This window comes from Sebastes umbrosus, chromosome 16 (genome assembly GCF_015220745.1).
Source record: "Sebastes umbrosus isolate fSebUmb1 chromosome 16, fSebUmb1.pri, whole genome shotgun sequence".
NCBI lineage: Eukaryota > Metazoa > Chordata > Actinopteri > Perciformes > Sebastidae > Sebastes > Sebastes umbrosus.
Window position 1 is genome coordinate 19,242,218 of NC_051284.1, and position 27,269 is coordinate 19,269,486.

General features: G+C 40.5%; 1 protein-coding gene across 2 annotated transcripts in view; it reads left to right on the plus strand.

Annotated features, from left to right (window-relative positions):
* Positions 1 to 25,667, plus strand: part of rcan3 (regulator of calcineurin 3) — a 53,484-nt gene extending 27,817 nt beyond the window's left edge. For both annotated transcript variants that reach the window (XM_037746835.1, XM_037746836.1), the window contains 3 exons: positions 15,623 to 15,796; positions 17,835 to 18,006; positions 22,512 to 25,667. In XM_037746835.1, the coding sequence (XP_037602763.1) occupies positions 15,623 to 15,796; positions 17,835 to 18,006; positions 22,512 to 22,666 (501 nt within the window). In that variant the 3' untranslated portion in view covers positions 22,667 to 25,667. The remainder of the gene's footprint in view (positions 1 to 15,622; positions 15,797 to 17,834; positions 18,007 to 22,511) is intronic.
* The last annotated feature ends 1,602 nt before the right edge of the window (positions 25,668 to 27,269 follow it).

Consider the following 27,269-nt stretch of genomic DNA (forward strand, 5'->3'; position numbering starts at 1 on the left):
ATGGGCAGCTCTCATTGGCCTGAAACCTTAGAGAAGTGCCGGGGCTCAAGTGTCAGCTAAAGGTTAGCGCTGCGTCCGTTAGGGTGACGTACCACAAAGGACAGTCTCCTGGGCGGCGTGTCTGGTTACCATGTGTCCAAGACGACACGACTATGAAGTGATAAGATTAGAAGCAAAGAAAAAAAAGGCCTCGCAATGGAATGTAGAGGCTCGCAATTTACTCGCCAAGGAAGAAGAACAGCGTCATACAATGATTGGCCTATTGTTATTGAAATGACAGGTCAGACATAATTTTCCTGTCAGAATTTCCAATACAATTTCCATTCCAACACAAACGGCTCTGGAAAGACACGGTAGTTTTAGTGCTTAAAATAGCAACGCCAAACCAGACCATTGTGTCTACAGCATATTGCAAGCTAAAGGTGAACTTTATTAATGTCGTCTAAAGCAGTGTTGACATTTGTAGGATCATATAGAAGTGCTGAAGCGATAAGTCAATTAGTCAATCCACAGAACATCGACTACAAGTTTGATGATTGATTAATCATTTATTTAAGTAATTTATCAAGCAGAAATGACTGATTCAACCCATGGGCAGTGGTGGAAGAAGTATTCATATATTTCACGTACTAAAAGTAGCAGTGCCACAGTGTATAAACTCTGTTACAAGTAAAAGTCCTGCATTCAAAATTGTACTGAAGTAAAAGTACTTCTACTACATCAAAAATACTTAAAGTACCAAAAGTAAAAGTATTCTTTATGCAGAATGTCCAGTTATTGATGCATTAATGATAATATCATCATAATGTTGAATGTTGAGGCTAATCGTATCTACTCTATGTACTGCTGGGTAATTTAACATATGGTAATACTTCTTAATTTATTTGTTAATTATATTTTGTTTTAATAATCTGAATCTGCAAAGTAACTAGTGACTAAAGCTTTAAATGCAGTTGTGTAAAAAGTACAATATTTCTCTCTGTAATGCAGTGGAGTAGAAGTATAAAATGACTAAGGCTGTCAATCAATCGATTAAAATATTTAATCGTGATTAATCGCAAATTAATGGCACATTTTTTATCTGTTCAAAATATACCTTAAAGGGAGATTTGTCAAGTATTTAATACTATTATCAACATGGGACTGGACAAATATGCTTGCTTAATGCAAATATATGTATATATTTATGATTGTAAATCAATTAACAACACAAAACAATGCAAATATTGTCCAGAAACCCTCACTGGTACTGCATTTAGCATAACAAATATGCTCAAATCATAACATGGCAAACTCAAGCCCAACAGGCAACAACAGCTGTCAGTGTGCTGACTTGACTATGACTTGCCCCAAAACTGCATGTGATTATCATAAAGTGGGCATGTCTGTAAAGGGGAGACTCGTGGGTACCCATAGAACCCATTTTCATTGGCATATTTTGAGGTCAGAGGTCAAAGTACCCCTTCGAAAATGGCCATGGCAATTTTTCCTTGCCAAAATTTAACGCAAGTTTGGAGCGTTATTTAGCCTCCTTACTGACAAGCTAGTATGAAAAAGGATTCTTCAGGTTTTCTAGTTTCATATGATGCTGAACTGAACCCGCTACTACTAAAAAATGCCAAGTTGCGTTAATACGTTAAAATAAATTAGTGATGTTAAAACGAATATGCGTTAACGTGTTATTATCGTGTTAACTTTGACGGTCCTAAAAATAACAGGAAATGGAAATACTAAAGTAAAGTACAAGTACCTCAAAATACTTTCCACCACTGCCCATATGTTCCCATACTAAAATATGACATGCATCACACTTTGCCAGCTGAGCAGCCATGCTCCTATAGCTTTGCTCCAGTAATGCTTGATCCTCATTAGAGATGGGTGCTGTGATGCACCTATTAATAACAGACAGATAAAGAAAGAGGGTAAAATGCAACAGAGCAGTAGGAAGAGACGGTGCTGAGTAGAGAGAAAGAGCTCATCTGTCCATATGCTGCTGTGGCCTAAGGTACAGTAAGAGCTGTAGCATCTTTTTGCCACCTTACGTAATGTTGTGTAACTCTTTGGATTACATCGCCTCTAAAGTGTGTGAATCTGCGTGGGAGACTGTGTGGATATACTTGCATGTTAAGAGTGTGTGAAAATGTGTGTGTGCGTGTGTGTATGTTGAACCGAGGCCCAAGTGCTGCTGACTAGGAAAAGCTCCTGCCTCAATAAAAGCCATAACGACCAGATTTGTGGTAATAGGATTAATGTGTCCCCTCATGCTGTAAACTGATTTCAATCTCCCTGCTGTGGACACACTGTCCCCGAGGGAGCGGCGGTGTAGCGCCGCAGCGTCGGCCCCCGTCGATACCGCTCCCCGCTCGAGCTATTGATCCCACTTTAATAACGCTTGCCCCATCCGCATGCTGCCCCGGCGCTTATGCAGCCCTCACAATACACACGAAGCTATTAATCATGAGTTGTTTTTGTTGTTTTGTAATACTGAGGATTTGCTGCTATGCTAATATTAATAGCTGCTTTGACAGACGCCGTGTTTGCCTGTGTGTCGTGAGTGTTGGGTCAGCACACACACAACCTCGGAGTTTATACACTGACACACATTACCTCATCCTAATGTAAGTCGTCAGCAAGCTAACTGTAGGTTACAGTCTTTCATTGTGCTAAAACCACTGGCCACAAACTGCCTTACTAGAGCCAACAGTGGTGTAACATCACTGAGCAGACTATGTATAGGCCTACATGCCAAAAGCATATTTATATTACAGATTAACAAAGTTAAATACGCTGGTTGTTCCAAACTATATTAATAACTCTGGCGGTCATCTGAAGCAATGAAAGGTCAGGCACAGTAAAATTAAAAATAGTATAGTCAGTTGGTGGCTATTCCTGGTGTTGAAGTGACTTTTAAGACAGTATTAATTTATTTCTTCTGTCCTCACTGTGTGTGTAGATCCACAGCTATGCAGCAATCCAAACACACTACTAATAAAGGTTGAAGGAGCGGCCCTTTAAAGCTTTTACAGGAAGCAATCGTAAAACTGTGAAAACAGTATTTTGCTTATCTGATTACAAATCAGATAAGCAATAAAAAGGTATTGAAAAGATGACTTCAGAGAGTAACGAGGAAACTGGAATCACAGAAGTATAGACTAGCTGTCAAATTAGTTGTCACCATGTTGTTCCTCATTCTGGGAAGAAACAAAGTAGGCTGATCAACATTAGGTCACCAACAGAAGTACAACACAGTAATTAAGCCACAAGAGTTAAAATCATAATGGTAAAATACATAACAGTAGAAACAGTTAGCAACACTAGTTTCTACATGTGTTCAGACAGAAGGTACATTTTCAAGTTGCAACATTTGCGCAAACCTGACTACTGACCTGTTTGTGTTTACATTTATTGTACAGATGTTATCTTTAAACTAATCCTAACTTAATCCAACACTAAAGGCGTTTTCATATTAGGTACGATTGATTCGTACCATGCCCGAGTATAATTGCCCCCTGGCTCAGCTTTCATATTAGTAAAGTTGTTCCGTACCCGAGTACACTTGCGTCATCATCCACGTGTATTTGTTTATGTTGAGATCAGCTGTTTTAGCAGCGTGGCATCATAGAATACTTCATTCAAACTTGACAGAAACTAATAAAACTCACAAAAACTGTCATTGTTAGTCTTTCCAACAATCACTAACTTTGGTTTGGTCGAAATAAACTCTTATTTCACCGAGTTTGATATAAAAATATGCCGACTCTACACGTTGTCTCTCTCTCTCTGCCCGCTGAGCAGCTGAGCGGCTCTCGTTCTTCGGAGGCAGACTATTAAACTAGCGAAATAAAATAACAAACATCGCCCAACCCCATCGTCTACTATTCTTTATGTTTTAAGGACCCTCTCGTCTGCTTTCCTGCTTCATCACCCACGAGGGTGCGCGCATATTCAGATCTCAGAGGTGACAGGCGGCATTGAAAAAAGCCTGCCCTTTCACAACTACTCGCTGACTGCTAACATTACTGACGTTAACTAGCAGTCCACTTCCGTGTTTCGGTACGGTTGGCTTTCACACCGGATGTGAACCGTACACGAGTACACATGAACCGTACTCCAGACCACGTACACCATGCCCGAGTACGGTACGGAGCGTTTACACTAATCAAACGAACTGCACTTAAGGGTTAAGTGTACTTGATAGTACTGTAGATGCTAGTCAATATTTGCTTGGTCACAGATCTGACAAAAGGATGAATGTAACTGCTACAGAACTGTGTCGTTAGTGGTTGCTACTAGCAACAGAACATTTAGTAACAGGTTCACCGAGGTGTGTGTGGTTCTGTGTTGTAGAAAGAGCTCAGGGCTGAAAACGTAATGGAAACATCTTCATATTTTGACTATTAGTTTTACTTCCGACAGTGTTTGTAGTAATGTTTGGCCGCTGAAAGGTCTGCTGTGTTTTGAACATAATACATTTTCATGTCACAACTGATAGCTGTAACTGCACACAGACATAATTGCAGTGGAAAGTTGGCTCTGTTTTAAGGACCAGTAATGGAAAAAAACAAGGAATGTGATAAGCAAAAATGTGCTGGAACCGACATGCATGCAGGTATGAGATTTATCATCCAGCTGCGTCTGTTATCTCTACAATCTGCCTCTCTTGTCCGACCTCATTAGACTAGTTCCAGTTTAGCCCCTTTAGGGAGGACGGTAATTAAAAACGATGGTCCACACACTTAAGAAATGAATTTTCTTAATTATTCCAACATACTCTATTTTTGGTGTAATACTGTCCCTAACTCACCCCGAGGCTCCGTGGCCTAGTTCGTCGGTTTTCACTCAAATCCCATTCAAGCACGAGGGTCTGGATTAGACTGTTCTAAAGCCACGCACGTGTCGCAGAGAAAGATGAGTGATTTGCCAAAGAAAAAAAAAACAAAACACACAGAATAACCCTTCCTTTACGTCCCAATTAGGCTCGGTTAAGCTTTTCATTTTGATCCAAAATGCCAAATGGTGTAATTCAACATAGAATTGGACTAGCTTGTGGATTACAGTCATGGATTTTGGTATCCGAGTGCCAATGTGATTTAAATACTGTACGAGCTTAAATGAGAAAGCGGACCAAAATAGAGCATTGTGAGTCGGTCGGTGAATTTAAATGCTGCGGCTGCAGATTTCTACACAGACAAAGCATGCTTCCAGATGCCACCAATGGTTATTTTACATTACTGATTAAGATGCTTATTATCTTCTCAATTAATCAGATAATCATTTGATCTATGAAATGTCGGAAAATGGTCTGTAATAGGGCTGTCATCGATTAAAATATTGAATCGCGATTAATCACACGATTGTCCATAGTTAATCACCAATCATCGCACATTTTTTAATCTGTTCAAAATGTACCTTAAAGGGAGATTTGTCAAGTATTTAATACTCTTATCAACATGGACACAGTTGTCATGTCTGTAAAGGGGAGACTCATGGGTACCAATAGAACCCATTTTCTTTCACATATCTTGAGGTCAGAGGTCAAGGGACCGCTTTGAAAATGGCCATGCCAGTGTTTCCTCGCCAAAATGTAGCTTAAGTTTGGAGCGTTATTTAGCCTCCTTCTTGACAAGCTAGTATGGATTCCTTAGGTTTTCTACTTTCATATGATACCAGTATCTTCAAACTAGCTTTAAAACTGAGGCCATTACAACCTAAAAATCGAAAGTTGCATTAATGCGTTAAAAGAAATTAGTAGCGTTCAAACGAATTTGCTTTAATGCATTAGTATTGCATTAACTTTGACAGCCCTAGTCTTTAAACTGCTTGTTTTTTCCAAACAACAGTCCAAAACCCAAAAGTATTCAGTTTACTATCATAAAAGACGAAGAAAACACATTTTTTCAAATATTTTGGAAAGCCAAAACCTGTGAAATTTCAGCATTTTTGCTTAAAAAGAAGATATTTTTTTTGTATAATATATATTTTATTTATATCAATTTAACCGCCTTTGGTTCATCTTCATACTGAATGCTTTTTTGGCTTCTTATAATACTATTATACAACAGTCTGTATCAGATCTCTACATGCCGTTCTCTCGCTCTACATATTTAGCTGTTCAATGCCTTTCCAAAAATGCAAAAGCTTTTATTTTGAAATCAAAATTGGGTTGTGTGTTAAATATGTTTTCAGGCACATGGCTGATCAAAGAAATGACAGGACATGTCGGTGTTTTTCAGCTGATGTGACTTGTTCACTCTCACCAGTGACAGAGAACAAACAGCTGAATATTTGAGCCTTATTTAACTCCCTGAACTGCACAATGAGTCGACAACGACAACAACAACAACAATGGAAATCGTCAGCATGCTGCAGCTTTTGCGGAGCGTCACAGTTTGAGAGTCTGGTATTTGTGTAGACGTTTTGATTGGATTCATTGAATGTTTATCCGTCATTGTGTTTACCGTGCAAACAGAACAGGATGGACCTGAAGCTCTACTAATTGTAAACGATCCCCACACGTCGAAGAAACGTTATCCTTCCTTTACATAAGATGGGAAAACGGTTAAGTCACAGTCATATGTCACAGGGTTACACCCAGCTCCGCCACTTGACTGATTCATTACCTGGAAGAGGTGTGAAGTAGATATACTGTAAACACTTTTAAATTCCTCTGCTTCATCTTATCTCCTGCACCCCGTTCGCTTCTGCTCTGTTCTGTCAATCACTGCTGCTGATGCTGCCCCAGATGAAACCCTGTCGACATCGCTCAATAAAACCTGCGCCTCATCCCTAAGCCGACTGATCTTTTGTTGGGATGATTGTGTGTCAGAACCACTAGCTGGTTCTGCGTTTGGTGCCTCCCTGCATCGCTGAATGTGAGTCATCTCCGCAGTCATGTCCTGTTGCCACCGCCATGACAGCCTTTCCATTACCGTCAGGAACATAACTGCCTCATTACCCAAGAGGCAATCAGCTGAAGGATGGCCCTGCAGCCGCCGCCAAAGTGGCTGCAGTTCACTAGCAAGCTTCTCCACATTGGATTTTTATTGTGTCGGCTTGCTTTCTGTCTCTTTGTTTGGCCATTTTGTGAGTCGTATTCTTCTGTCTTGATCTCTATTTTTGTCTTCTTCTTCAAAAGTATAGTCATGGCTTATACTACATAATACAAAATTGGTTACAAATTTTACTTTAAAAATACAATTTGCAGTTCAAGTACTGTAGTTCCAGCCTTTGTTTCTTCACTTAGAAGAAGTGTGGCACATTGGCAGCAGCTCATTTGCATTTTCTCCCAATTTTCCCTTCACTTTCTACGACCAGAAGCATTTCATGAGCCATCAAGAGGACTTTGTTTACTGTAAACTGTGGTGATAGTTGTACTCTTGCAGCAGGACACATGACAGCATTTTGGGTGTATGGGGAAATAAAAATCCTGGTAAAAGTTACACCTTTCAAAAAATCTTATTTGCACTTTTTGATGAAAATCTTTAGGAACTTTAAAGGTTCTCTATATGGAATCGCCTGGAATTGCTGACAGAGCTAACAGTGTTAACCTGCAGGGGAACCAGAGGGTGGGTGCTACGTTTCCTGGACGGCGTTATCGGCGGCAACTTCTGTATGAGCGCAGTGCAGAGCGGTGGCGATTAGCTAGCCTGTGCAGCACACCAAAGCCCCCAGGAAGGGTGCAGGGCTGTGAGGCAAATTTCCGTAGTGGCCAAACGGTGGTATTATACTTCCGTTTTGATCACGTAATAAATTTTTTTTTAGGTTAATCAACTTCCCAGTATGAACACTTGAATAGCCCTTATTTAAATCATTAGGTCCTTGGGAGTGTCACTTGCCACTCAGCAGGCTGGTTGGGTTAATTATCTCTGAGGAGAGGCAGCTGTGGAGCCTAATTGTCCCTGATGAAGATCAGGTGATTGAAGCCTATATCCACCCCTGGTTTCAGTGCTCAGGTGCTGACTCATTGTCTCTTTGTCAGAGGTAGTGAGAGTGCTGTCCTGTTTTTGCTGTATCTGTATAGGGGTGTGTGAATCTGCAGAAGTACCACCTGAACCTGTCTGTGGGATTCGCTCACCATTTAGCTTCTTCTCAGAGTCTCTTAGAGTGGGTTAGGTCTGTGTGGCCCGCCTTCGCTGGTTCTTTTGTTTCATTTATGTTCTGGTCAGCTGTGGCAGCGGTGTTTTATTTTTAGTATTTTCAAAATATATTGAGTGTAGGGAGCCTTCCTTTTAGGCCCGTTTTCATTTGGTGTTTCCCCCTCCCTTTCAATCGCTTGCGATTTTTGTGGTTATCCTTCGGGATTAACTTTTAGATTCCCCTGGTCTGCAATTACGTCCCTCTCCCCGTTCTCCTGACAGTCCTAAAAGTTATAAAATGCACTAATAGCTAAATCCATAGTTATTTCCCCTCGTCCGTTCATGTGAATGAGCCCCAGACCGCGGCTGGAGCGAGGGCTGGAGCGAGGGCTGGAAGGAAACTGCGCCTGCTCTATGGGCCCAATCGATGCGAAAGATTGTCGGATGGTCCGAGTACTTTATCTCTCGGCAGTCGGGCCATTTCGGCTTCATGCGCCACTGAACAATTCTCATAGGAATGAACAGGAGCCCGCCTCCAACGCTGTATCCAGTTCTCTTTATACATCCATGGGCACAACAGAGAGACTCACATGTGCTAAAATGCATGTGTGACCGGCCCGGCTATGTCAACAAAATAAAGCTTGGATTACAACGCACACGGAGGGAGAGGGACTTCAATCTCTGCTCAGGTAGACATTACTCCACATGGCTAGTTGCTGTTTGATTAATGCTCTGAATAAAGACTTGAAACACAGAGCCTTAAGTATATTTCCCTACCCATGCATACAAGAAACTATTTCCTTCAGTCATTTTCTTAATTACCTTGGCTCTAAGCTGTTACTGTTTTCCAGGGGCCTTTTTAAGAAAAGCGATTTGCGAGCTGCTAGTTTTAGCAGTTCTACAAGATTCTTGCATTCTCATAAATGGGTCGCAAGAATGGCAATTGTTCTGATTGGTGAAATGTGTCAAAATTATAGTGAGAAGAATAGATGTCATGTTGCAAATTGCTGCTTGCATGAAGATAAAACGGTCCCCCAGGCTCGCTCAGTTGTGAAACAGCGGGACAGACATAAAGACACAGGACAGGAAAGGAAGGGAATTTAGCCTGTTGAGGTGCACCCTTTGGGTGTTATGTAAAGGTGACATATAGAGACTTGCGGTCAGCCATAACGACAGCGCTCGCCGTTTCAATCAAGCCGAGTTGTCGGCTATTTGAGAGCTGTGACTTCACGCCTCCTCTTCTCGACTGTCTCCACCCTACACACATCAGATTTCTCTTGTTAGATAAACAAAGCCTGCGAGTAAAACATAGACTTTAACGTGAGAAGCATGAGGGTGATGTTAGGTTTATAAATTGTGTATTTTTTCCCCCCCTTCATTTGTTCTCAGAGTATATCCATTTTTCTCTTGTTTTCTGTTACCTAGTTACTGTACGTGAGATAAATTGTATTTTCGTCCAGCTTCTTCAGTAGATGTTGTTATCTGGCTTGTTGAGAATGAAAAACAAGAACATGCTGTTCTCTTCTGCTCTCTCACCTGTTGTCCTGCAGCTTTCAGTCACTGCAAATACAGCAGCAGTAGCAGGTGCTGGATCAAGCTGTGTATGTGTGTGTGTGTGTGTGTGTGTGTGTGTGTGACTGTGTGTGTGCGGTCAAAACGACTCTTTCTCCGCCAGTCGTCCTTCAGTCGTGCTTCGATACCAACGGTGCTACCTGTCACTTTACCATACAGACTCTATGTGCGGATGGATACAGAAATACCAGCTCACTAATTGTGGAAACACAGCGAAGAATTCTGAACACATTGTGCACATCACACACATGCTTACTCACAAGTCTCACACACGCACACATGCACAAAGAGAACAAAGGGAGTAGGTCACCGCAGGGAACATTGCAATGGCAGATGAGCCGGCCACTTTTCAGCCCTGTGTAACTCAACACCCCTCTCCTCTTCCTCGTTCCCCCTCTTCTTCGTCTTCCTCCTCTCATTCCCTCAGGATGTCCGCTCATAGAGACCACATAAATTAGTAATGAGCACGCTCACTTGTTACACGCCGAACGGCCGTGGGTGTATCAGCGTCGGTGGTCAAAAACAAACAGTACGTGCTATTATGGAACGTGATCTCGGAGCTTTCCCCACATCTCTCCTCATGCCAAAACAGCAATTTAGTTTAAGGAAGTACCCGCTGTGTGTGTGTGTGTGTGTGTTTTTGTGTGTGTATGAGAAAGACTAGCTTATCGGTTATCACACGTGGAGTTTGATGACATGTGAGTCATAGTAGCTGGCTAAGGCTCATGGAAAATTCACGGTTTGAATAAGGGCTTAAGTGGGCTCTGCAGATAGGCCAAACAAGTGCTTTGTTGTCATTCTCATGCTAATTACAATTAAACCCAAATCAGAGTTTGCAAACAAACAATAGCTGGTTTAATGCTCTAAAATGTAAGTAGGAGTTAGATTGGAAATAGAGTTTTGGCCAAGAATCGTGCTATGAGATTTCCATGCTCCCCATGCACAGATCCAAACTTTTCCCCATCAAATTTGCTGATTATTTACCCAAAATCCTTAAAGCTGCACTAAGCATTATTTTTATATTAGCAATTGAAAAAAATACTTTGTGTAATGTGAAAAGTGTCACTTGTGGTGACAAACCGCTCAACTCTACGAAGCTTTGTAGCATTTTATAAACATGTTTTTGGGTTGTCTGTACGTACATACCATTCTCATGAACGCGATATCTCAGAAACGGCTTGAGGGAATTTCTTCAAATTTGGTACAAACGTCCACTTGAACTCAGGGATGAACTGATTAGAATTTGGTGGTCAATGGTCAAGGTCACTGTGACCTCACCAAACTTGTTTTTGGCCATAACTCAAGAATTCATATGCTAATTATGACAATTTCACACAAATGTCTAATAGGATAAAATGATGAAGTGATGACATTTTGGACGGAGATGGATGTAAACTGCAACTCGACTGGTTGGTGGAGGCATACCTTGAGGCGGTAATTCTAGTTTAGCTACGTAATTGTTTTGGTTTTTACTGCTCACAACTTTACTGCCTTGGTTCACTTTCACCATTCTCATCAGGTAAAGGACAGCAGTTTTCAGTGAAAAGGCCCTGATAAACCGGCAGTACGCTACCTTTCCAGCACTAACGTAGCTGGTGAACATAGTGGTGCATATATTTTTGTCAGAACTTGGCAAAACGGAGCTTAAAAGATAGTGAATATTGAACTGACATTCATCAGGTGCACAAAAACACAACTTCAAATGAATGCTAATGTTGCTCTGTATCTGCTAGATGTGTAAATAAGCCACTAATTGCTTAAACAAGTTTGCTATATCAATCTTGTAAGATGATAATATGTCAATAGCTGGGTTTCCACCAAGAAGTCTCGGGACTACTTTACAAGGAAAGGAAAGTCCTAAAACAGTCCTAAATCGATACTAGAGTACTTCCTTGTTTTATGAATAAAGCGGTACAGTTGAAACAGTGGTGCTGTGTGTGTGTGTGTGTGTGTGTGTTTGACCAGCGACAGTCATCCCTGCAAACCCCACCCCGAAAGTTCCTGTAATTTCAGAAAGTACTACCCCGACCGTGGGCCTTTTTGGGGGATAAAAAGGCCCCAGAACTTAATTTAGACACTGGTCCCTGTGGACGAAATGCAATGAGTTCCTCAAAAGGTTCCTAGTTTTTGGGAAAAGTTCCTGCAGTCGAAACGGGGCAAATGGAGCTCGTGCTTAGAGCTTGTTGCACTGCCCTCAAGTGGTCACAAAATTGATGATTGCAGATTCAAACTGCATCACTGTCCATTTTAGAGAATACGAAAATCAAAACAAATTGGGTCACTAAAAAACTGTTCTGCAACAGGGTGTGTCCTGGTTTCTCTGGCATCATCAGGGCCACAAAACACCAGAAAAACAACACACATAAGAGACTGTATTAGACTTTAGTGGTAAAGTACTGTACTGAAAGGGGTGCTCCAGTGATGATGTGACGGGGACTCACAAGAGAAACAGAAATCTGGTTTGCAGAGGGTGACCTTTTAACCTCTTTAATACAACATTTTTCACATGTCGTTTCTTCTGCTGTTTATACACAATTAAAGGGAAGAAGCTATTTGGTTAACTACTGTTTTGCAGTTGTCTGTCGGGATGAGAGAATCAATGTTAAATGAGCACACTTAACACTTGGCTGTCCCTGTATCGTGGTGAGTCACACTCTTCTCTCTCCTCTGGCTTTTTGGGATTGTAGCATTTTTAATTACTCAGTTAGTCTGTAATTCTCCTCAAAACTCATAAAAGGAGTCAAGATATTCACACATTCCTGACTCGACCTCTTTTCCCCGCTTTCCTTGTATGGCGAACTCGAAACCTGACTAAAAATGGTATCACGAAGCCCGGAGGTGAAGCCAGCTCTGAAGTTTAGCCAGCCACCCTGAGGCGTTTAGCAAAAGAGAAGACCAGATGCACTTACATGGGGAGAAGAAGTGGAAATAAAGGAAGGGGGGAGGATTATGAGTAAAAAAGCGTTAATGTGCTTATTCTTGAAATGCAAATTGTTTCACGACAGTGTACACCACACTGCAGCGTAACTGTGTTTCACAGCTTGCACAGTCATTAACACCTCTGCGTGTGTCAGACAGGGTGATGGGATTTCTCTGCAGAGATGCAGAAGACACCCTGTATTTTAGAGCATATTCTCATACTGTACTAACAATTGCTAAAACGTATTTTGCTGCAGTAAAATAGACTTTCATCAAGAACTGTAAAATAGTAGTACCTTAATTAATAATTAAGGTACTTTAAAACATATTTCCTGCTAGTTTCCTGATCACTAAGGAACAAATTTGTTTCAACGCCGCTAATTTCTTTAACGCATTAACGCAACTTGCGGTTTTTAGGTTGTAGCGGGCTCAGTTTTAAAGCTTGAATGAAGATTCGGGCATCGTAAACATAAGGAATCCATTGGTACCAACCATGTCACACTAGCTTGTCGTGAAGGAGGCTAAATAACGCTCCAAACTTATGCTAAATTCTGTCAAGGGAAAATTGACATGGTCATTTTCAAAGGGGTCCCTTGACCTCTGACCTCAAGATACGTGAATGAAAATTAACGAATCTCCCCTTTACAGACATGCCCACTTTATGATAATCACATGCAGTTTGGGGCAAGTCATAGTCAAGTCAGCACACTGACACACTGACAGCTGTTGTTGCCTGTTGGGCTGCAGTTTGCCATGTTATGATTTGAGCATATTTTTTATGCTAAATTCAGAACCTGTGAGGGTTTCTGGAAAATATTTGTCATTGTCTTGTGTTGTTAATTGATAAATATATATATACATTTGCATAAAGCAATCATATTTGCCCACTCCCATGTTGATAAGAGTATTAAATACTTCAGATCTCCCTTCAAGGTACATTTTGAGCAGATAAAAAATGTGATTAATTTGCAATTAATCACAATTTGAATCGATAGACAGCCCTATAAATAGCATAATGTATATTTTAATCACAAAATGTCAAACAAGATAAGACCAGTTGTACAGTATACATATGTATACAAAGGACACAGGACACATAGACAGAGCCGAACGCTCATTTCAGTGAACCGAGTTTACAGATACCTGGTTGTGTCAGCCATCATCACTAAGCTGTCACTAATGTGCAGAGGCAGATCTCACAGCCGACACGCCGCCTGTGCTCCTCCAGCTAACACGCACCCTTTGCATTCTGGTGAGAGGTGCTGTGTCAGCCAAACAAGGGACATGTCGTGGGAGTACTTCAGTCTTCTGTTTCCCACTGAAAATAATTCGAGACAAGCACTGAGACGCAACAACACAATCATGGACTGATTTGATAGGGGCCAAAGTTACCAATCAATGTTGACTGCACACATGTGGCTCTCAGGACACATGAATAAATTAAAGGGAATAGGAAAAGGCAACGAACTTTTAGTCCAAAGTGAAACTGTTCAGTCCATCATCCATCTTGATTTTTGGACTTGGTTTCATAGTCACGTTTCCGCCTGTTCTGGGAGATGGTCGGCTAGGAGACAAAGAACAGCGCTACTGATTACTCAGAAACCAGCTCTCCTGGCGGCCTTTTTCCTTTCGCCCTCCTACTGAGCTGCTTGATTGAGTTCACAGCTGAGGAGGCCAATTTGGTGCCCATGGAGAGGACGGAGTAATAAAACATTGGAGATGTGGGAATATATCATATGGGTATAGTTAAAGACAAAGTGTGATGCATGAGGAGGAAGGGGGGAGTGATCGGAGAATGGAGAGAATTACACAAAGAGACGGAAAGAGAGAGGAAAGAGGACGGAGAGACAGACGGCATCAGAGAAGATTGCAGGAAAATGACGGGAAGTTGGAAATCTAATTTCCCCATTAACTCAATAGCAAATGAAATGGGTGCAGGGCAGTTAGAGTCACGTCTGATGCTCAGACAGAGGTGTCAGTGAATAACTTAAACCTCCAATTTTAAGCTCACCATGAAATGGCTCATGTTTTTTACAAAAATATGGAAATAGTGCAGACATGACATCATTTGTGTTGGATATTTACACAAAATATATACTTATTAAGAATATTTGATTGCATTTTCTTCTGGATTTTGAAGGATTATTTTCAAAATAAAGCATGTAACATGATATTGACTGATCTGCTCCTGAGGACATTTTACCAGAAAGCAACCACACCTCTATGTTGCTAGTAGCTTTGCAACGATTAATTGATTAGTTGTCGACTATTACATTAATTGCCAACTATTTTGATAATCGATTAATTGGTTTGAGTGATTTTTTAAGAAAAAAATGTCAAAACTCTCTCAAATCCAGCTTCTTAAATGTGAATATTTTCTGGTTTCTTTACTCCTCTGTGACAGTAAACTGAATATCTTTGAGTTGTGGACAAAACAAGACATTTTAGGACGTCATCTTGGGCTTTGGGAAACACTGATCGACATTTTTCACCATTTTCTGACATTTATAGACCAAACAACTAATCCATTAATTGAGAAAACAATCGACAGATTAGGCGACAATGAAAATAAGCGTTGGTTGCAGCCCTCCTTGCTGGCGCTGAAACAGTTCGTCAATCGATAAGGCAATCAACAGAAAATGCAACAACAACAATTTTGACAATCGACTAATTGTTCAAGTCATTTAAGAGGCGAAAATGCCAAAGATTTGCTGGTTTCAACTTGTCAAATGTGTGCATATGTTACTTTTTTCTATTCTGTATTTGTGTAAATTGAGCATCTTTGGGTTTTTGTTGGACAAAACAAGCAATCTGAAGATTTCCCCTTGGGCTCTGGGAAATGTTTTGAAAAATGAATACACAGATTTGTCGATAATGAATGTAACTGTCAGTTTTGTAACCTATGCCTACTTGTTATTGATACATGAAGTGTGTTTTATCCAGATTAATTAACAGATCATATGAATTTTCTCCTACAGTATCTTCAGAATATCAACATAAATATCTTCAAATCCATCTCTTATCTCATTTTTTTTTTCTATTTTTATCCCCTGCAGGAGAGGTTCGAGGCGTTGTTTAGGAGCTACGATGAACAGACGACTTTCCAGATGTTCAAAAGCTTCCGGAGAGTCCGGATCAACTTCAGCACCCCAGAGGCCGCTGCCCGCGCTCGCATCGAGCTGCACGAGACCGAGTTCAGCGGCAAGAAGCTCAAACTCTACTTTGCCCAAGTGAGTGTCAGTTAAGGGCTCTGGGAAAGGGCAGGAAGGGGGCCTGGGATATGGAGCGTCTAAGGAAGAGCAGTGATTATTTACATGGGAAGTTATGTGTATAAGTTAAGTGCATCATTCATCGCAACATAGACTCACACACAACAAGGGACAAAATAAACTCTCCTCTCAAGTCCTTTCACTTCCTCTCTTCTTTATTCTCTTCTCTGAGCCACACCTGACTGCTTCCTCAACCCTCCAACCCTGCTGTCAAACCTCATCCGTCACATGATTGAACGCATGAACACATGAATTCTTGATTTCTCCTCCATCGTAGCTGTGTGTTGGTGCGTGTCTGTCTGTTGCCTTTGGGGGAGAGAGGGAAAGAAAAACAAAGTGTTTCTAGTACAAACACAAAGTAAGAAGATCATATATATTTTCTGTACTGTGATGAAATTGTTATACATATTATTAGCTCATAGCTACAAAGATAAGATTAGAGTTGGCATGGATTGCATAATCTGTGGGTGAATTGATCGTTTTGGTTTAAAGTGGACTAAATAAGGTTGAAAAGCAAAAATTTAGACAGCTAGCAGGTTACATATAACCTTTGTCTATATTACAAAGGGCCTCATACAAAAAGTGATAGACGAACAGATTTCCTCTTATTTTTGTGCGTATCCATGATTTAGATATATATTCCCATATTTTGTTAGTACACATTTGATTTCTGGGATTTACTAGTGTTTTCTTATTTTGGCTTTTCTCTTAGGTAAGAGAGTACATTTTACTAGTGGTCGAGAGCACTCTTACCAAGATAAGAAGAAAACATCTTGTTTTCACAGTCCACAAATTGTTTGTCTAACGCAAGGAGACAAGTTTTTAATTTGAGGTACATTAAAAAAATCTAATGAATATCATGTAATCAAATTTAGATTATTGTATGTTTTAGAGTAATTATAATGGTTGGATTATTACATTTGTGGGCTAAATAAATGCTATTGGTCCATTGATCCCAATTACTATAAAAGCATTTTATTTTATTTAAATTTAACAGTACCAGTAACAGTAGTAATATAGGCTTATGTCTGTCTATCTATCTATCTATCTATCTATCTATCTATCTATCTATCTATGCCATTCTAGGGCATATGCCAGAGACCTGCCCTTAAATAGTACTCAGGGGGCGTTACCTATGCTAATAATAAACAATCAGCCACACGCCTCCAATTTATGATCAAGTGGGATTCATCATTCAGCACACCTCGCTAAGAGCAGATTTATATGGTTAAGAACATCTGGAGTTGACTTCTCTGATTTTTTTCTCTTAACAGAAAATTGAGAGAAAATATAAGAGAAATTTAAGTGAATGTTGCTGCATGAGGCCCAATGTGTAGCAGGTCCAGACAAGACCATTGAAATACAGTCACCGAAGCTCTGTTAAAACAACTGTTATATGTATGCTAGATGTCTTTAAAAAATACTCATTTTAAAAACACAATTTAGCCCAGATCCCTAGACGTCATTTGGCCTGCAAATCAACAAACTCCTGCCTTTTGAGTCAACTTATAATTGATGTCCATTTTTATCACAAATACATCACCAGCCATGACCCCCTGCTGCACCTCTCACTACTTTGATGTAAGAGGATTAACGCTCAGACAGATTGCACATGTAGGTATTGCAATTATGGCAATTGTCTGCTATCAAAACGCCAAAATCTTCTCATGGGAAGGAGCCTGCAATTTGAGACTTAAAGACTGAAGCCGTGACTGCAAAACGAATGTGCTTTTCTTGCTCTTAAGCATCACGATTACATATTCTGAAAAAGTACAGGAACTTTGACAACTATCCCAATTTGACCCCTTCTTTGTGTGTAATGTTTCAAAGATAAAAAAAAAACTGTTTAGATCAATTTGTCTACTTTCACTTTCCACAGGCATGAAGTTAGGTTGCAGCTTTATCCACCATGCAGTGTATTGAACCAGTGGACCATGAGACAGGTGTAAACATTAGACAGAAACACAGCCTTCATCAGTTGTCATCTCCTCTCCGACAGGTCCAGAATGGCGACGAGGACATTGACAAGTCGTACCTGGCCCCTCCCCAGCCCACCAAACAGTTTCTGATCTCACCGCCCGCCTCGCCACCCGTGGGCTGGAGCCAGAGCGAAGACGCTACGCCCGTCATCAACTACGACCTGCTGTGTGCAGTAGCCAAGCTCGGACCTGGTCAGTACTCAGTAAATGTGTTCAACGAGCTTGTGCAGTTTGCTCATACTTTCACAGACACACACACATAGATATGACACAGAGGAAACGGTGTGTAATGAAGGTATAAAAAAAAAAAATCTAATTTGAGTCACCCAGATAGAAACAGGAAATAATTTCACGCTCTTCAGTGGGGTGTTATGGAAAGGTTATTTGTCTAGGAAGCAATTTGACAAAGGAATTGGAGTGGACATTGTTGATAATCACTGTTTTATTCTTGACTTTTCCTGCAGGCATTTCAGTAAGGTCTGCGAAGCACAATTAGATCTAATATACTTGATCACAGATGCATTTGTATGGAAAGACTGCCATTACGTGGTTATATAATGTAATTATGAATTGAGTGGCATTTTAAAAATCGATCTTTCTATGTGAAATGACTGTCAACATAGAATTTCCCTGCTCCAGTGTTACTGTGCATGTTGATCTCGCTCAGGCAGCAACATAAAATAAATAAAATAAATCAGCTTGAAGCCCATAAATGAAACCCACAGCGCCGGCCACCATCCATCACTGTCAAGGGTGCTTAACCTTCACTTGCTGCATTCTGACATCTCTAAGGAAATATGCATCAATGCCAATATCTCTGTGTTTGTGTGTATGGATTTGCAAGGTCTCTAATTTGTATGCAAGGAATTCATTTTCTTATTGCTATTTATGTAAAAGTTTGGAGACATGTTTCAACTTCTTCAAACTGCTTTAAACAAAGCGGTAATAGTAATAACGCTATGCCGAAGAGTTGAGACCAGACCAACATCGTGTCATCGCTGTGCTCCCTTTTGGGGGATAGAAACACTGTTGTGTAGCGGGTTAACCGAGGCTTTCACACTGAGATTTGAGGCACAAATACGATACGTGAATATTCACTGTCAGTGTGGTAAATCACTAAATCATGCTGGTGACAGTGACAAGCTATCATTAGCCTGATTGGGAGGCTGCTGCAGTAATACAGTCATACATTAACGTTATAGCAGCATCAGACTGTCGTCTCCAACTAAATCTCTGCCTATAGATCAAACGGTTGGCTGTTAACAGTTTGGTTATTTACAGGCAACACTTAGCCTAACGTGATGCAATCAAATATGTATAGATGTCTGGATAAGCAGGGTAAAGGATAAGAGTGAATAAGATTCAAAAGACAAGTAAGGGATAATGTACAGCGAGCCGGTCATTGTTGTGAAAGAAACCCCGACAGGGCTTCGCGTTGGGGTCTCTCATCACCCTGTTTCTTTCACAACAATGACCCGCTAGCTGTACGTTATCCAGCTTATTACACGGCTAATTACTGAAGAAATCAATAATTTGAGACAAAAACGGTTCCGCCAGAGTCCGACATCAGAACTGCCCCCATAGCAACGGTCTGTTATACATAGCAACGGTCTGCTATAAAGAAATAACAGACCTTAGAACGCTGTGCTTGACCAATCTGAATCGAGTATTCAACAAAGCCGAGTAATAAAATGTAGTATATTTAGCATATAGACAGACACAAAGGTAGTAGGAGTTTTATTTTGCAAGATACCGGTAGATTAATTATACAGTATTAGCCGATGTTTTCATTAGTATTCAGTTAACGTAACAATAACTATCTTATCTTTGTCTGGATGATTGTGTAGTTGCCATTTGGCTTGTAGATCTGAAGGTCCTAAACCTACCCGATTGTAAACTGTTGACAGGTGTTCAAAACACATCATATATCACTCCTTTGCCTCTGTCAGCTCCTCTTTGTATGGGTATTTGTCTTTCGCAAGCACTTTATACATCTCTGATGATGAACAACTGACAGATGACAGATGAATAGACAGGTGACAGATAATGACAGTCTACCGTAGCAAAAGGCAAAGTAATCTGAAATTTAAAAAAATGGGAATCGCAACAACAAACTAATGTAATGATTACAATGTAGATAAGTTTCACTTCACCACAAATCTTTTTGCAGTTCCCATCCAGCATTACAATTTTAGCAAGTGTGTGACGTGTAGGCAGCTCAGCTCAGCTCAGCACGGTTACATTTAGAGGGTTTTAAGATCTTTGCCAGCAGCCTCGTTCCCCAGTCGGCTTTCTCCGCTCAGAAATAATGACGCCTCTGTCTGTCTTGTCGACAAGATTTTAGATTGCAGCAACCTTTATAAAATGTCACCTAACACACAGGAAAAGGTGTGTCACGTCCACAATGTCTGTCCAGGTTTGTGTACGTGGGCTCATGCGGATGAAGTGGAAAACTATTTTTTTTTTTTAAAAGATATTTTTTATTAATTTTCAACCATAAAGTATTGTACAATGTATTTGCAAATCAGTACGTTTTACACACACTAACTAAATGGATAAATGAAAATGTGGTTAAAAATGTGGTTATAGTGATAGAATAGATATAGGAGGAAGAGAAGGGAATAAATAAATACAAATAAAACAATATAAATAGGGAGATTAATAATAGGTGAATCAAACGTTAAGTGTCAGAGGTCACCACTCTGACACACAAAACATGGGAACCCTGAAAATATGTTAGAAAGGGCTGTAAATCTCGTAACATTTCTTATCAGATCCACGCACATTATTGAGAATATGTGGGTGTGGCAGCTTCCTTCCATTTCAGCAGAAACTGCACGTCTAACTGGAAAACATTACTTCTAAATTTGTATTCAGTTGAACTCAGTTATCTTTTTTTTATCATCAACAAAAACATGATTAAACTTCCCGCATACACACACACACACACACACACACACATTCGCTGTCCAGCCCGGAGGACCACTTTGACACATTCTGCTGTTACCATAGCAACATGAGGAATCAGGAAATGGCTTTGTTCCTCGCCTCACATCCTGGCATCTAAAATCAGATTAGCGGCGGGGCTGCAGCACAGCGCGCTGACTCCCTCTGTCAACTCCCTGCGGTAACAGCAGGACTCTATTCACTGTCCCTCTCTCTGTTTGGCACCGCAGTGAAAAACGCCACTAGACCAATTTCCTCCTGTCTGCCAGCTGTCTGATCTCATCTCCATGGCAACTGTGATACAATCTAGCGAGTGTGTGTTTTCAATGTGAGTCCGCTGAGTTTGGCATCTGGACAAATGGCTGGACTATTCCAAGGAAAGTCTCTTTGTTTTCTCTTGAAGCCATGTGCTGACCTGATCTTCAATGCAACGGACAGACAGACAGACAGACAGTAGATTATTTTGTGCTGTAAAAATATCCTCAAATAGTAACAAATAGTAACAAATAAAAATAATAATAAATAAATAAAGCATATTATTTCAACCAGAGCTGCTTAAGCTGGTCTCACTTTCTTTTCAGACAGTGTTTTTGGTCTCCCTATCAATAATGTAAAGCTATTAATACTCCTTTAAAAGTAATAGTCCTGCATACAAGATAAACTAAGTAACTGATCATTCTGATAAGTATTATCAGCAAAAGTAAAATGACTTATTATTAGGGTGATACGATATTATCACAATACTTAAGTCACGATACGATCTTATTGTATTTTTAAATTTTTATTTTTTTATTTCTTTATTTTGCGATATGCTGAGTATTGCGGTAAGATATATTTTGATTTATTACCTTTTTTCAACTTCAAATTATGCAGTTTGTCAACATCTGTTTTATCTAATAAGACACAGTTTTCACTCTGCTCATCTCAGAGTTTTCATTCACATATCTTGAGGTCAGAGGTCAAGGGACCCCTTGGGCCATGTCAGTTTTTGCTCACCAAAATTTAGCATAACTTTGGAGCATTTTTTTGCGTTCTTCCCGACAAGCTAACATGATATTCTTTATGTATTCTAGTTTCATATGATACCAGTATCTTCACTCTAGCTTTAAAACTGAGCCCACTCCTCTGAAAGACAGAATAGCAGCCCTCAAATTGTTAAGAGCTCAAACAGCTGAGTATTGTAGATTTTAGTAAACAATATTCAAACAGGGTTACATTGCACATTAGTTGGGGATTATTTTCAGCAGTGTATTAACACACATTTGGTTCTCTAGTGAGTACTTCAAAATAAAAAGGACTCAAAATAAACCGCAATGCCTTTATTTTTATTTTGGACAACAGTGGAGATCTATGGCACAGAGGAATACAAGTTATATCAGGCTTTGGTTACACAGATAATACTTGTAGGATCATGTGTTGACAATAAGATAAGTCAAGTCAATTTTATTTGTGAAGCCCAATATCACAATTCACAAATTTGCCTCAGGGGCCTTTACAATCTGTACAGGATACGACACCGTCTGTCCTTTACAGTACGCCCCTGTCATCGGATGAGGAAGGATGTTTAATGAAAATACAACATAAACTATCCATATGACAAAAGTTGATACGTATAATGTGAACATGTATGCTGAGCAACACGACCTCCTCTCCACCATAGAGGAGTACAGTAGTTAAATAAATGCACTGACTGAAAGAGTATTTAATGTAGAATTCTCTTTAGTAACTCTTTCCCCTCCCTCTCTTTGCAGGTGAAAAGTACGAGCTCCACGCGGGCACAGAGTCCACCCCCAGCGTGGTCGTCCACGTGTGCGAGAGCGATGCGGAGGAGGACGAGGCGGCGCGGCCAAAGCAGCAGATCGTCCAGACCAGACGTCCCGAGGGACCCCCCAAAGTCTTCAACTAGAGAGGCCTCCCCCACCGACACCGGCGCGGCCCCCCTGACCGCCCCTTAAAAAACCCGCAACACACCTGCCCTCTCTCTCTCGTCTCTGCACTCACGGAGAGCGTCGATGCCCCTCATTTCAGTTCAACTACAAGCAAAAACAAACCAACAAACATTGCTCGAAGATGGCGTTTGTGGGGAGCGCGGCGATGGAATGAGGCGGCTTGAAGGGGATGGATGAGATTCACACACACACTCATCACATTCTGCGGACAGCGTGGGGAGCAGCGGGCACGCTTTGCCTCCACCCCACCGACCCCCCCCCTCCTCGTTTTCAGCAAGAGGGGGGGGGGGGGGATACCTGTCCCAACGCAGGCACCTGTCACTTATCACACACACTCAGCTCTCATTGCTAGTCCTGCTCTGTAGCTTGCTAGTCAGTTAGCTTGTTAGCTTGTACCTCTCCCTTCGTCTCACAGTCGTGTGTACAATAATCTTTGGTTAAACAAAGACATTTTTCTTCTTCTTTTTTTTTACAATAAATTGTGTTTTCAGATTATATATAGATATATATGTCTATTTTTTCTTCTTTTTCATCCATTTTCATATCTGCTGGTTTGTCGCTTCAGCTTGCATCAAGATTGAGTGTGTGATGTTCCCACTCTTGTCTGCATGTATATACTGTATTACAAAAAAGATACGTACAGAAACACAAATACTAACAAGATATATCAAGAAAAAGGAACCTATTTAACATCACACACAGCACGAAGCGTCATAGTGACTAACAAAGTTGTGGTGGCTGTTTTTTCTTTTTTTCTTTTTTCGCTCGTTTTCGCTTTTTGTCTTTTTTTTTATTTGGAGAGGTGTTGTTTTTTGCTGAACTACTAGGTGTGTATTCTTACAATGTATTTGATACCCCGACACTTTTTTGCATGCTTAGTTACTTCTGTAGATGATGAGCTGAGGTGTTTTTTAATTGTTGTTCGTGATGACAGGGGAAACAGTGTGACGCTTTTTGACGCATATCCCCGCGCAGAATTTAAAGTGACGTCTTAGGGGGATAAAAAGAAGCTGAATGGGGTTTTTTTTTCCGTAAGATTGACAGTTCAGTCTTCAACTTGATGGCAAATTTGCCATTTGTCGCTTTTGTTGGGATTCGACGGATCAGAGACAGTTCATCCCCCTCATTTTTCTTCAAGGGGTTCGGGGATGTGGATTTTTTTTTTTTGTTTTTCTGATTCTGTTTGTTGTAATTCACATCTCTAATGTCTTGTTTGATCAAACCCACTTTCTACGTGTCAGGCTTTCTTCTGAAACCTACGACTGCTTGTTTTGCACTGAGTATCTCTCGATATCTCCGAGCAGTTGCGGAGCTCTCGACCGTCAGAATACTGCGCTGCTTCTCGCTGTAAATAGCCGAGCGGTAGATTTGTGGAAATAGTCCTTTTAGATTTTGTAGTTTTTGCTGAGAAAAGGGAAAATTAGGTAGCCTCATGAGATATCAACCAAAGCATTCACTCACCCATGTTGTCATGATAACATACATTTTTCTCACTCAGAGACACTGATGTTAAAGTGAAGAAAGGAATCATATTTTCCCAACTTTTTATTGCATTATTTTTAATTTTATATAAGCACATATTCTTTTTTTTCATCTAGTTCAGTGGAACAAATCTCGACTTAAAAAAAATCATAAATATTTTTCCCTTTTTTTTTTATTAATTCTCCCCACATCCTGTATCATATCAGTGTTTCACCTCCTCAGTTATTTAATGAAATCTTTCAGCGCTTTAGAAAGCAGCATGAACAAATGTTCCTAACAGGGCTTTTTGGGTGTCAGCGGTGAGTCTAAACCTTATTTGTCATTTGGCAGCATGAAATCTAAAAATACCTTTTTGCTATATAACAATATTAGTACGCAAAAGACAAGTCCGTCTGCATGTGAGCACTTTATCGTCAGTGTTTTGTTTGTTTCCTTCACATAAAATAGTCCTTCTTGAGACAAAGTAGGAAGCACATTACATTTCTTCTCTGTTTCTTTATTGTGTTTTTCTTTTCTTTTATCTCAAGCTGAACACCTGGTTAGCCTTTTCACCAGCATATTGCAGTGAGTGAAACACTCCACTTCCTTTTTGCTAGTGTGAACCTTGAAGAATTTCAGGCCTTTTTTTGGATCTATGGGAGTGTACCACTTGTAAAGGTGTAGACATGCAGTGCAGTTATAGGTTTTAAATGAGGCAGGATGACACTGCAGAGCAAAATCAATGTCTTTGTTTTTCGTGTTTGTCCGCAAGAAACATTCATCTTATCTGCTGAGAAAGTTCTTAGAAATGTTGGCAGAGTGCAGTTTTATTGGCACTACAGTATAGCTGTCGCGGTTATCTAAGCAGACAGAAGATTGGTGGCATTTATTATGATAAAGACGAAGCGGCAGAGCAGGAGGAAGACACTCGTGACGATTTTTTTACTCTCTGTGGTCATGGTGTTTAAAACCGGGTGCATTTTGGTCACAGTTGAAATGAAAATGTATATTTATGTACATATGCCAAGTGTTTTTGTTTCGTTGCTGAGGCCAGTCCCAGTGTGCAGTTTGTTACAGCTTCTCTTGGCAATGTTGTAATGGAGAAAAAAAAAAAATACAAAAATGTGTAACAATAAGTCCTGAAGATGCTCGATCAAAAACCAACTGTCATTGTGTTGTGTTCGACATGGACTCTGTTTGAATGTTTCTTTTATTTCTGGGGAACGTCTACTAAAAAGGTCAATAATACCGTTTGTCACTGTTGTACTGTTTCTGTTGGAATATGAATATTGTGTCTTGTATTGTAGGAATCCAGAAAAACAAAGTAGCAAAACAAGCAATAATTTACAGTTCTATAATACCGGTATGTGTATTTTCATGTTCTGTACTTATTTCTCAGAGATGGTCTCTGTCTCTTACAGTATCCGCTTCTATTTGTGTAGTATAATAGCCATTTGTTTCACATAGAGAAATACATAAAGACTTATTCTTAAAAGCCATGTTTAGTGTTGTTTATTTTAGGGGTTTCTTTGCTTTAGGGGGCTACACACTTGGGATGCAAATACAGGAACAGAATCTTAATCTGCATGAGATATATTCATCTGAAAATAACTCATTTTTAGCAGCCTAGTTTGTGCCTTTCATATATTATCATTACATTCAAGTCACAGAGCTAAACATCCGTTTTTCTGAGAGGTAAAATCAACGACACTTAAAGGAGCAGTGTGTAACATTTAGGGGATCTATTAGCAGAAATGAAACATAATCTTCATAACTATGTTTTCTTTAGTGTAGAATCACCTGAAACTAAGAATCGTTGTGTTTTCGTTACCTTAGAATGAGCCGTTTATATCTGGGAGCGGGTCCTCTTAACGGAGTCCACCATGTTGCACCGCCATGTTTCTACAGTAGCCCAGAATGGACAAACCAAACACTGTTAACTTTTCCTGCTTGGGCCGGAGTCGATAACGTTACTCGCTCCCGCCACCACCGCCGCCGCTCTCTCTCTCTTGCTTCACCACTCACTTCCTACGTACACACACTACGCACTTGCTCTGCTCCAAATGACCTATACACTACTCTTACAACAACTGGCTCTAGAGAGGGCCATTTGCGTTTAAGCATCGGCCACCGTAGCTCTACAACACGCTTGGTACACGGGAGAGGCTTCAGTTGGTCGCAATCTCCTCAACTCACCACTAGATACCGCCAGATCCTACACACTGGACCTTGAAGGCTGTGTTGAAGGAATTTCCCTGAATCATTTTGCAGCGAAAAGTTGAAACAGAATCAACTTTTGGAGAATTGCAACCCGAAGTCACGCCGCCGAGGCCACATAACCAGCCATTCAAATCAAATGAGTACTTAAATGGGCCATTTAAGTGACACTCCCACCTCTCCGCACAACCGTGCGCTAACCGCTATGGCCGCACTTACTGTATGTGTTTTTTGGGGCAGCAGCGGTGCACTGTATAGTGCCATTATGGGAGGTTTATGAGTGGCCATCGGGGGCCCATTTTTCCAAAATTTTTGGGGTGCCCCAAACATTTTCCTGGTTTGCCTCTCCTGATGGTGCACCCCTGCCTTTATCACCGCGGTGACAAGTATTTAAATCGTACTTTATAATGCTAGAATGGTACAACAGTGGTACTTTCACTTGTACTTTGCACCTCATATTTTCCCCAACAGCTGTTAATATTCTGTTTGGTCGGAGCTGTGTTTCAACGGTAAAGACTCTGACAGCAAGGTCGCGTTAATGATTGTTTCAGTGAGCAACTCTGGAAAATGACATGAAAGGCGAGGTGTGGCGGTACGGACGTGGCCTACTGTACAGTTCGGGAGCCTATTGAATTTCAGTATTTCCTCGTGTCAGCCGTGAAGACAGATGACTGCAGATGACAGATGAATCCAGTAGCAATAGATTTCTCTCATCAATTTCCTTCTGACAAACCGCACTTCATTATTACTCGAGGGGAGAAAAACAACAACCATGACTTGACAAAAAAAAGATGTTTTGCAACAACAGGTTGGACAAAAAGATATCTGAAGCTTATTGTTTTAGCAAGAAGATTTGTGCTTCCTGGCCTGTACAAAACATTA